Raw genomic sequence first — 12,485 nt, forward strand, 5'->3', positions numbered from 1 at the left:
GTGCAATGTTAAGAGGATAAAAAAAAAACTATCATAATAAAAAAAAAACCAGATCCAGAAGAAAACCATATGACTTGAGAATGTTGAGTTGTTTGACAGCCTACTGTATCCTTCCATTACTAGGCTTAGTTCTAGAGATGCTTATGGTTGTATTTATATAACATCATAGATTGCTTGAGAGGCTTTGCCTTTTTTCTCTCCCTCATTTTAAAGCAAAGCTTTCTTTGCCTGTCAGTCGGTAGGTCAGTCAGTGGTCGAGTTCTCACCGAGTAGATTCGCATTCACTTAAAAATAAAAAGTAAAGTGCACCAGGCAGCAGGTTTCAAATCTCTGTCCCCTAATAATAATAATATTTGGGGTTTTACGTGCCAAAACCACTTTCTGATTGTGAGGCACGCCGTAGTGGAGGACTCCGGAAATTTTGACCACCTGGGGTTCTTTAACGTGCACCTAAACCTAAGCACACGGGTGTTTTCGCATTTCGCCCCCATCGAAATGCGGCCGCCGTGGCCGGGATTCGATCCCGCGACCTCGTGCTCAGCAGCCCAACACCATAGCCACTGAGCAACCACGGCGGGTCCTCTGTCCCCTAGCACAGTAGTCCGATGCTCTAACCATTAGGTAACAACCACACTTTTCTGGTGTTTTGAATTTGTAAGCTCTGTTACATGCTAGGCCACAACCACACATACATTTATCTCATGCCAACACCCACTGGCCCTTTCAGGTGGTTGCCAAGTGTTGGTTATGGTTACGGTTCAGTGTTTTCAACTTTAATTTTTTTTTTTTAATTTGAAAACACTGAACCGTAACCACAGGTACAAGTGACTGAGATATTGAGTCCACACAGGAACTTCCAATCCACACTTCCACACTTCCAATCAAGTCATGATTACTTAATCCAATTATAATACACGCATTTGTGTTTGCCCAGGTTTTCTTCATTAGTATGTGCCCTCTCTTTTCTGTTTATCACGCTAAGTTGAGAGAGCAGCTGATGCTGCCAACTAAATAAATCGCAACAAGAACAACGATGGGCCTTCTCACTTGCCTCCTTGGAGAAGCCTGCATACACTACTATTGCTTCCAGATGCTGGTGGTGAGGAGGTTCCACAATGGACATGGGAGGCCTGCCCGCTGGCATCTTGACGCGGCCTCGAGAACGGTCGGGAACACTTGAGTAACTCGGTTACTCGTGTACCCGACGGTTGAAGAAACTGATCTTTCTTGGTTAAAACCGAATTTGACGGAATAAATTCGGCAGACTTTTATCGGTTTCTTTCAGTTTAAACTGAAAAGGCTGAAGCCTAATTTTGATGGTAATTTCCATGCTATCGTATATACCAACAATGTTGGGTTGGCCAAGAAACGGGTGGCACATCTTGCCAACGATAATTAGTTCTTTGAGATGATCACTGCGTGTTGATTATAATTGATTTTAATTCTATAGCACATGCCTACAACAAGGGATTGGCCAAGAAGCAGGTAGTAGATATCTCTTCGAGATGATTGCCACATGTTTATGATTATGATACCCATACTGTGGCACATTGCAAAACGAGAGACTGCCCAGGAAGCATGTCTGCGTGTTGGCTATGATGATATGTTCAATATTATGGCACACACCCACAGCAAGAGACTGGACAAGGAGTGGGCAGTACATATCGTGTCCACACCAACTAGCTCTTTTAGGTGAACACCGCTTGTTGATGCTCACACTATGTGAATTCCACACTATGGCTCATACCCACAACGGGTGACTTGCCAAGTAGCGGCCAGTACATTTAAAATAAATAAGAAGAAATGAAGAAATAAAAGCTGATATAAGATTTGTCACATTTAATAGCACGGGTACACGACAGAACACATGCACCACTTTGCTTTTATGCCGAAGACTCAAGAATGCAAAGGGAAAATTTGTATCAGTTCATTATTCACTTCACGAAAGCTTTGCGTCAAATAAATTATGGCATGTGCATTGGGTCTGTATGATTTTTTTTGTTGATCATTTCTGCATTGCGTAAATGTTGTGAGCATCCGGCAAGAAGCAAAAGTAAGCGTGTCCTGTGCTTGCTTGTCTACAGTGGAAGTGGTTCCGGCTGCTGATGAGGAGAGCGAAGAAGAAGGAGAGGAAGACACATTCCAGTGTGGCAAATGCAAAAGGAAGTTCACCATGCTTGCCGCCTACTTTGCGCACAAAAAGGAGCCGTGTGCAGGCAAGCTGCCAACTAGCCTGTGGCATCGGCCCCCTCATAGCACCTCAACCACCATGGGCACTGTTGACCGGTTGGCAGCTGCTTCCCAGACGGTGGGCACTTCCAGCATTCAGCTAATGTTGATGCATGCATGCAGGCTGGTGTCTGAACCTGGTGACTAGCATGTTCACAGGTTTCAAGCCAAGATATGTGTGGCATGTTTTTATAACCTTTTGCAAGCTTATGTGTTAATGATATGCACAAAAAAAAATGGAGAAGAGGGGGTGAGTAAGTCGAAACTGCCAAAAGAGACCAACAGATTTTGTAAGAAAGGAAGGCATAAGGAAATTAAAGTTTTTTAATTGCAGGGAGACATATCAATTTGTGCTTCTGTCTAAATTGGATATAATAATAAAGTAGAAGAAAACATCAAGGGCTTACTTGCAGGAATTTATACAACATATGCATGTTGCGTGTGGTGATCTATTTGACTACTTTAGTGGTTTATTGTAGGTCACTGCAGACAGAATTAAGCTGCCTAAGGTGCTCAAAACTGTGTGTTGCACGTGAAAAGAAAAATGTGGTAGATTATTACAAAGTGCAGCTATCTTATCCTTTTTCTTAAATTGTATTCAGCAGCAGTGCTACCAAATTTACCTGGATCTAAAGAAACCCCCCGCACCTCCTGATAACGACATGGCATGGGGAAAAGCTCAAAGGAGAATTGACCCAAAATTTTTCTTTTCTTTTTCTTTTTTTTGCTTTGTTTGATAGATGCCTGCTGTTTAGTCATGGTACGACTCCCCGATTCCTGGAACGTGCAAAAAATAATGAATTATGAGATCTTTTAATCTGATAAATTCAAAAACATGCCAAATTTCTTGCCATATGGTTTGTTTTCGAGGGCAGCTTCTGTACATCACGACAGTTGAGAAGTGCAAGGGTCACGTGGTATCACTGATGGGTGAGTCTGTGCAGTAGTCGAAGGCTCATTGTGGTTGCCCTGTCAAAAGCTTCATACGATGGGATAATAGGGGAGAGAAGGTGGGAAGAATGAAGCATCCTGTGCATTCCAACAGAAGCGACAGCAGGGAACCAAGTTTATTATCATGTGTGGAATATGGAAAAGCACAGAGTGTAAAGGAATGGTCTATGAAGCGTGCATGCAGCTTTTGGTGAGACAGATTCATTGTGTGGCTTACGTCCACTGGAACAGCGACAGCAGGGAACCAAGTTTATTATCATGTGTGGAATATGGAAAAGCACAGAGTGTAAAGGAATGGTCTATGAAGCGTGCATTCAGCTTTTGGTGAGACAGATTCATTGTGTGGCTTACGTCCACTGGAACAGGCTGAATGGCGCACGTGTTAACCATTTATGGCTATTACCTCTGATTTTTGCAGCACACAGAGATGAATTGTAAACAAACCTTGTGCGAAAAAGTTGTGCCCCATATGGCATGCATATTGAAATGGCCACCTTGAAAGAGGATATAATTCACGATATTCTGCACACTCAAGGAATTCTAGCATGACACTGTAGTTACGGGGTCGACAGCTATCTGGTAAAGCAAAAAATGCGGGATTGAATAATTGAATAATTTTTGTCAGCAAAATTTAAGATGCCTTTCAAGCAATATTTTAAGATGCCTCAAGCTTGGCTATTACTATATATTCTTGTAAAATTCTTGCAGCAGAGCATATCTTGTGCAGTGTCTTGGAAATTTCAGCTAAGAACAAAGCATCTGATAAAACATGGTTTGGGGTCTTTACCGTTTTGCTTTCGCTAGAATGTCTGTAAAACATTTGTTACATGAACTTTGTGTGTTGCAGCTGACAGCACTGCGGCAATCCCTTCCACGAAATGCGCGTGTCATCTTGAGTGAGGCGGATCTTCTGACACTTTCAAGCTCGCTGGAAGGAGCCTCCCAGATTGCCCTTGAAGAGCAAGCAGCCAACAGTGGCGAGGACCCCATGGGACAGGATGTGCTGCTGTCATCAGACCTGTCAGAAGATGCCACTTGCTCTGCCGTTGTCACTGTGTCGCAGGTGGGTTAGCTTAGTTATGCAACATACCATCCACAGTTTCAGTAAGAATTAAGTATTTTGGGTTTTTATTTTCGTAAAATTCGGTACACTTTTTATTTATTGCAGGTTTTATTTCCACCAAAAACTTGCTTCCTTTTTTTCGGTGGATATCTTTTTCTAGAAGAACATATGTAGGCTTTTTTGCATGGATAATTTTTTGCATGAAGCTCACCCTTTCTTTTAGGGGGGCGAGGGGTGGTGGTGGTATGCCTGGTTCACTAATTTTTCTGACACTGAAATATACTGTATGACTGCGCGTTCCACTCTACAATGATGCAGTTGCACCCAAAATAACAAAGTTTTTGAGAAGCAGTCTTTTTAGCAAGGGTAAAATGTCATATGGTAATGTGACTATGCAGGAATCAAGATATTTAATATTCTAGCACAAATAGAATGAGTCTTTATTTCTAACATTATGAGGGTACAGAGCTCCAATGCATAATGCTGAAAAATCACCAGGTAGATATGATGATGAGCAATACAAGAACAAGGTGAATGCAGGAGCCAACGTTTCGATAAGTGGACTTTTCTTTTTCAAGGTGACATATGCTTTCCTCGCCACAGTATATATAGGTAGGGCTCTTCTAAAGGGGAGAGAGCGTAAGGCGAGTGGGTGTGGCAACGAGTGAAGGTGCGTTAGTAGTGAGAATGCAGAATTGAGAAAGGAGTTCTGCGCACAAGACCAGTGACACGGCAGTCTGTCAATCATGTGTCAACGGCCATGTGTCAGCCGCCATGTCAATGGCATGCACAGCACCCCTCTATTACCTGTTACGCTGATGGTCATGGGCTATCGTGTCTCTGAAAGAGATAATAGAAGGAGCGGCAAAAACCGGTGCTCATGAAAAAATATATATATATTGAAATGGAACAAATAAATAAATAAAAGAAAAAAAAACAAAGAAAGGGGAAGAAAAACCAAGCAACCAAACCAAGTGTTGTTACCTATAGCTTGAAATTTAGCATAGCAAATAGATTCTAAAGCTACCTTTAAAACGTTTATGCCTATTGGTTGCAATGTCTTGAACTTATGGATAAGGTATGATTCTCTGTATTTTCTTTCTCTTTCAGAATGGAAATCTGACTGTAAGATGTAAAGTTTAAGTTCATCAAAGTTATGACCTGGTTGGTTGTAATGCTCGGCGACGGCTTTGTCAAACCTTTTAGCTGTGTCTGTGCGATGTCAGTTTAATTTGACGTTCATTGATAGTCCAATTTCACCGATATATTGTTTCTTACGGAAGGAACATTCAAGCATATAAATCACATCCAAACTTATACTAGTAAAGCTAGATTTGACTTTCTGTGTATAACTATTTGCAGTGCTTTTAATTTTAATGTCACTTTGAAGGTGCCTGCAGGTTTTGCACCTAGGGCAACAACATGTTTTTATTAAGGGGGAATGATGTTGGCTGACCTTTGCGTGCACTAACACGTCTTTAAGGTTACTGTTGTAGCGATAGGTAACCCTTGGTACATCCGGGAACGCTTTTCTCAGACGCTCATTACTTGATAATATTGGGTGGTATTTTTGTAGGATGTTATGTTTGGGAGTGCATTAGATTATTTTGTTATAGAGGCTGGCGGTCTGTCAGATTTTGGTGTAGGCTGTTTCTTCGCTAATTGTGACTGTCTCCAATCTTGACGCCACATCATAAGCTCTATCGAGAGCAACTTGTGAATAGTTTCTTTCTGCTAGCGTTTTTTTTTTTTTTTTTTTTTTAAGGTCATTTAGGCGGTGGATATAATCATGGTCTTGGCTGCAGATTCTTCTTATTTATTTCGCTTGTCCAACAAAAATTCCTTGCTTGCACTGTCGTGGGTGATGACTGTTGTAGTCTAAATATTGCTGGCTATCCGTAGGCTTCCGGTAAAGTGTCATTCTCAGTTTCCCGTTTTCTATGTAGATCGTCGTGTCGAGGAAGTTGATCTGACAAGGCGAGTGGTGAGCAGTAAATTTAATACTTGGGTGAAAGCGATTGAAATGGCTAATTAAGTTGGTTAATGCAGTTGTGCTGTTTTCCCTTATCATAAATATGTCGTCAATGTAACGAAGATAGGTGTGAGGTTTTGAAGGGTAGAATTTCAACAGGTCAGCTTCAAGCTGTCCCATGAAAATGTTCGCATACGTGGGAGCTAATGATGTTCTCATGCTATTGCCGAAAGTTTGCAGGTAGTGAATGGAATCTAGTTCAAAATAATTGAACATAAGAACTAACCTAAGGAGCGACAGGTAAACTTCAGGAGCGTGCGCTTGAGGATTGATGGCGAGGGATTTTGAAACGGCTTCAATTCCTTCACTCATCGGTATGTTAATGTAAAGGACAGAAACATCCAAAGTGACTAGAATAACGCAGTCGGAAAGGATTTGGTTGGCGTTGATGCGGTTAATAATTCGAAGGAAGTGCGGTGTGTCTTGAACAAAAGATGGGAGGGTGGTGGGGATGTTTGACAGGTGGTGATTTAGATAGTGACTCAGTAGGTGTGTTGTTAATAGACACATTAGGGCGACCTGGGATTTCGGCTGTAAATATTTCTTCGACGGAAACTTTATGTATTTTAGGAAGCAGATAAAAGTGGCCTGTTTTTTTTTTGTTCTTTGGAATCTTGAAGCGATATTCAGATTGCGTGATTAGTTCCCTGGACAGGAGCTCCGCTATTGTGTTTTTCACAGTATTGCTGTAGTCGGAAGTTGGGTTAGAGTCGAGTTTTCTGTAATGGGTGTGGTTGCTCAGTTGTTTAGAGGCCTCATTCTTGTACTTTTATATAGGCCAGATTACGATACTGCCCCCGTTGTCTGCTAGTTTTATTACATTATCATGCCTTTCCGCGAGTTCTTTATGCCTTTCCGCGAGTTCTTTAAGGATTTGGTGCTGAGCTGGGGACAAATTTTTGCATTTCCGGCAATGCCGCGTTGACTCTAGAATTTCCTTTGAGACCAGTTTTATGTATAAATCCAGGTCTGGGCACTGTTCGGTTTCTGGTGTCCACGTGCTATAGGCGGTCTAAGAGAGTCCCTATCTTGTTTACTACGTCTGGCCTATAGAAAAACTGAGCATGCGTTGACGGGCTAGTTGGTTAAGCATGATTACAAAGACGGTGCCGAATAAAACAACACACGAAGAAAGGGGACACGAGACAGCACGTAGGCGCAAGTGCGCCTACGTGCTCTCGTGTCCCCCTTCTCGTGTCCTCTCGTGTCCCCCTTCTCGTGTCCTCTCGTGTCCCCCTTCTTCGTGTGTTGTTTTATTCGGCGCCGTCTTTGTAACTATAGAAAAAGAACTCCTTGATGTGCATGCGTCTTGAAAACTGTTATATCTTTGTGGAGTTCGTATTCGTTTACTGCATTCTTCATGGGACAAAACGTTAGACCACGTTTCAGGAGATCAACTTCCTCGGGGCTTAGACTCTGGGATATGTCTACTACGTTGCTGCAGTGCTCTGGATGCTCACCTGTAGGACTATTAGTGGAGCTATGTGCTGTAGGGGTTACTTAGTTTTCGTGGGTGAATCTGCAGCTCTAATATCTTTGTGCTGGTATTTATCTATTAATTTTTCCTCCCTAGTTTGGACGAATTATTCAAATTCTCTTTCTCCAGTTCAGATAAATTTATGCTGTCGAGTTGATTAGTAATCATCGTAAGTTGTTCCTTGCAGCGTTCTTGAGAATATCCATTAAAGAGAGCGATGCATTTTCTAGGACAGCATTCCACTTCAATAATAACCTGGAGGGTAAGGAGCCAAGGGCACATCTAACCTTAATTCTGAGACCTTTTAGGATTTTCTTCTGTTTAATGCAGCTCATGTAAGTTTTTAGGTGAAATATGTAGTTTGTTTGTAATTTGTTTGTAAATCTAGCTTTACTTGTACAAGTTCTGATGTGATTTATATGCTTGAATGTTTGATCGGTAAAAAACAATATATCGGTGAAACGGGACAATCAGTGAACGTCAGATTAAATGGACACAGACACAGCTAAAAACTTGACAAAGCTGTTGCCGAGCATTACAACCAACCAAGTCATAACTTTGATGAACTTACACTCTACATCTTACAGTAAAATTTCTGTTCTGAGCGAGAAAGAAAATACAGAGAATCATACCTTATTCATAAGTCATACCTTATCTGCAACCAATAGACATAAATGTTTCAAAGGGAGCTTTGGAATCTATTCAAGCTATAGGCAGCAACACTTAGTTTGGTTGCATAGTGTCTTTTTGCTCCCTTTCTTTCCTTTTTTTCTTCTTTCTTGCTTTTATTTATTTATTTATTTATTCTTAAATTTTTTTTTCACGAGCACCGGTTTCTGCCGCTCCTTCTATTATCTCTTTCAGAGACGCGATAGCCCACAACCACCAGCGAAATGGGTAATAGAGGGGTGCTGTGCATGCTGTTGACATGCCGGCTGACACATGACTGTTGACACGTGATTGACAGATGGCCGTGTCACTGGCCTTGTGCACAGCCCTCCTTTATTCTCAGTTCGACATCCTCGCCGCTAAGACACCTTCGCTCTTTGCCGCACCTACCCGCCTTACGCCCTCTCCCCTTTATAAGAACACCACCTATATATACCGTGGTGAGGAAAGCATATGTCACCTTGAAGACAAGTCCACTTCCACTTGTCGAAACATTGGCTCCTGCTTTCGCCTTGTTCTCTTTTTGCTCATCGTCTTGAATTTCCATCTCCCACCTTACCCCTGTTATCCAAGGTAGATATGATAGTGCGTTAACATCAATGAACCTGCCCAGTTCATCCACTGCAGTGGCTGCAGCACAAGTACAGCAAGTACTCTAGCCAGAGCTCCCCCGACTCCTATGCATACCCCACCTGCCCCACTGCTCATTTTCATTGCAGCAACAGGCAAAATGGAAGCAAATAATAAATAAAGCAACAGTTGCTTGGGTGGCACACATAAGCGTGACCTAGACCTTGCCAGGTTTCTTGCATCAGAGCACACATATGCTTGCAGTCGTGTGTCTGATCACCTTCTCTGTTCTCTGGTAAATTTGCTTTCATGGACCCTTTTCAATTAAAACTGAATTCTAATTTACAAATTCGGCATGCCCATTTCATATTCTTTTTTTGTTGTTGTTCTTTTTTTTTTGTCCCCCCCCTTTTTTTTTATCCTTTGAGGGTCAGTGACGTAAATATGCGGCGCCACGAACAAGCCCAAAATGGCCGATGCCGTATATTTATGGCGCTGTCTGCACGTTTAAAAAGCACACCTAGTTCCCAACTTTTTCTTCTGTAGCATGTGCTGCCATTATGTGGGACTACAGGGAATTTTTTTCATGCAACTACCTCTCTCGGTTTTCATTGCATGGTTTTTTTTAGAACTAGTTTGCTCCGGCACGTCTATATGCTACCGCTCGCGCATTGGTGGGGGGCAGTTTGGGTTTTGTTCTACGGCGATTTCGGCTTCTTGCACTCGCAAAACTGATGGCGTTCTCGTTACTAATCGCTTAAAGGGCGACCGCCTGTTTCTTGCTCGTTTAGTGCCCACAAGGGTGCGCATAGGAAGGATGCCGCCGTGCATGCATTTGCTTTTCTTTATTGGAGATGCTCAAAAACTAATTGCCTCTGGTTGGCGATTAGATGAAGATTAGCAGAAGTTTGTCACACGTTTTGCTTTTTTGATGGGCACCCAACCACACAGTTTTGTTGAATGCGCTCACCTACGCAGTTCTATTACGCTATGGACGTAAATATTAGTGTAAGAGCAGGAACATTTGAGAGTTGCAAAATATTCTCGTGTGCGCATTTTCGAAGCCTTGAACTATGTGTATAACAATGCATGAAATTTTTTTTTCTTATAAGTTTTTTCCTTTTTTATTGTTATTCATGAATAAACGGTACATATATACCAACGCAAAATATTTTTTTCTCACTTTACGGTCACCCTACAAAAATTACGGTAATGTTTTTTAGAAATATGTCCCTCAGAAGAATTGGAATCTGCAATAAAAAAAATTGACCTTGGGCAGTCGCATATGGTGAAATAAATCGACCCTCAAAGGGTTAATTTTTCACTTTGCTTAGAGGAACCAGTTATAGTTCACATCCATATGACGTGGGTTTTTACACTTGCTGTTTTGGAAGGGAATGGCAGAGGTCTTGTTCACACTGAACAAGACAAGATGGTTTGTAATATATAGCAGTAAAAGGTCAGTGCTCTCTAAGCTCTGTAACTAAACCAAAGTAGGGCATTTAATTTTGCTACCTTGTAAGCATCAAAGGTTTAGGTTTGAAGTTGCCATTTTGCGTGCTACCAAATGTGAAAACAGTATGTGTTTAGTGCCACATGGGGTGATTTAGTATCTGATCAGTTTATGCATAGAAAATTCCCATTTCTTTGTTGTCATAAAATAAACACAAATTATGTTTTTTTGTCATTTCAGGTCACAGTCTATGATACCTCATATGTCTTGATTATCAGTTTGTGCAAATATAATGCAAGTTCTTTTTGAGAAATTAGCAGCTTAGAAGTCTCTCATCTTATGTTTGAAACCATACTTCGAAATTGGTGTACATTTCCTGTCCTTGAGGCGCTCTTAAGCATGTAAATACAAATTGTTGTTGTGCATATCATCTTTCATTCTCAGTGTCGCAGGTGAGAAAGGTATTTTAAGCAGATTCTCTTTTCAGGCAACTATGGAAAGTGACCAGGCCGAGGCAAATACCAGTCCAGTTTCCTCTCTCTCAGTTTACACTCAGCCATTGAGTGCCGTCACTACTACAGGACTCACTCAGGACCTTGTGGCTGTAGAAAAGATGACTGCTGGTGTAAGTTGAAAACAATTGATCTTATCACAGCTAGTATCATGCGAATTTGGCAGACATGGCGAAAAGTAGAGCTAGCTATAACATGGCTTCTGGTTTTGGCTCTTGTTTATGCTAACATTTACTCTGAATTTGAAAGCCGACTGCTGAAAGCAAAATAAGTACCTGATCTCCATTCTTTCTTTGGTCTTCTCATTACAGTTCACTTCCATTTTTGCTTCCAAAGCTGCCAAAGGCAGGCCATAAATCAGTTATTTTCAAAGGGAAGATATACTGTCGAATCTCATTAGGTAATTCAAGCATGCTTAAGTCGAACTACCAGTTTATTCACTCTGACGCCATGGTTCCGCCAAAGTTGTGTGTATTCCAATGGGTGAAAACGGTCGGTAATTCGAACATGCAAGCATTTGCGACAGTTAATTCGAACATACCGCGCTCCGACAGGGCTCTCAGCAGCGCGCCAAATCACGCGGTGGTGCCTCTGACCAGCATTCCTTTGACTGCCATAGAGGAAAGGCTTAGGAGAAACCCTTCAACACCGCGCAGGTGGGGGACGTGGTAGAAATTTCACCCTCTCCCAAATGGCAAGGTCGCCGTTTCTATGTCGCACCTTAACGCCCCAGCCACACTACTGTAGCACCAAAACTCGTGCCGCAGGAGGGGTTGGTCCCGGGCCGATTTTTCATGGCTCGCCGCGAGGGGAGACCATAGAGAGTGACCCCTACAGTGACATACACGCTGGAAACTGGTATCATGCAGACCCGCCCGACCTCTCTATTCGTAATCATGTCTGGTTCAGCCAGGCCACTTGTTTTGCACTATTATCTGCTCACGTCAGCTCTCGCTCAAGCTTGTTTTGGTTGGCTTGGTTGGTCTCATTTGCATTTGTTTTTTTTTACAATGACACGTCTAAACCGAGACGTCCTGATGGAAAGGTTGTTGGAGACCATGCACCATATCTGATTCTGCACGACAAGACAGACCCTCAATACAAGGATGCAAAGGCGGCACCCAGTATCTTATTCTCCTTTGTCTTTTAGGCGGCGACGCTGCTACAGAAGGGAGCGCACCAACATGATTAGGATCAGCGGCAACGACTTCGTCATCTTGATAAGATGTGACTCTCGTTAAGAACGCAGGCCGATGAAGGTAAACACAGTGCTGATCGGTCATCAGACGAAGGAAAAACTCGCAAGCACACAGAGGAAAGCAGCAGCGGAGGCCCAGTCCTGGCATCAGCAACTCTGCTGCTTCTGTTGCAGTAGGTGGCAGAGGTAATTAGCGCCATCCAGCAGCCTGGCGGGAAAGCAGATCCACTTCCCTCCCACCCCTCCTCGCAACTACGCTCCCCTTGCTTTCCCTCTCAACCCCCTAGCACGGCCGCTCAATCCAAAAACACAAGGTGCGGCCCGCTGCGTT

The 12,485-nt window shown here is 42.5% G+C and overlaps 1 protein-coding gene across 4 annotated transcripts in view; it reads left to right on the forward strand.

Moving 5' to 3' along the window:
- LOC142592732 (zinc finger protein 341-like) overlaps positions 1-12,485 on the forward strand; it is an 85,517-nt gene that overhangs the window by 7,343 nt on the left and 65,689 nt on the right. For 3 of the 4 annotated variants that reach the window (XM_075704353.1, XM_075704345.1, XM_075704336.1), the window contains exons 3-5: positions 2,085-2,308; positions 4,028-4,243; positions 10,932-11,069. In XM_075704353.1, coding sequence (XP_075560468.1) covers positions 2,085-2,308; positions 4,028-4,243; positions 10,932-11,069 — 578 coding nt within the window. The remainder of the gene's footprint in view (positions 1-2,084; positions 2,309-4,027; positions 4,244-10,931; positions 11,070-12,485) is intronic. The other variant, XM_075704363.1, reaches the window with a different exon arrangement.

This window comes from Dermacentor variabilis, chromosome 1 (genome assembly GCF_050947875.1).
Source record: "Dermacentor variabilis isolate Ectoservices chromosome 1, ASM5094787v1, whole genome shotgun sequence".
NCBI classification, from domain to species: domain Eukaryota; kingdom Metazoa; phylum Arthropoda; class Arachnida; order Ixodida; family Ixodidae; genus Dermacentor; species Dermacentor variabilis.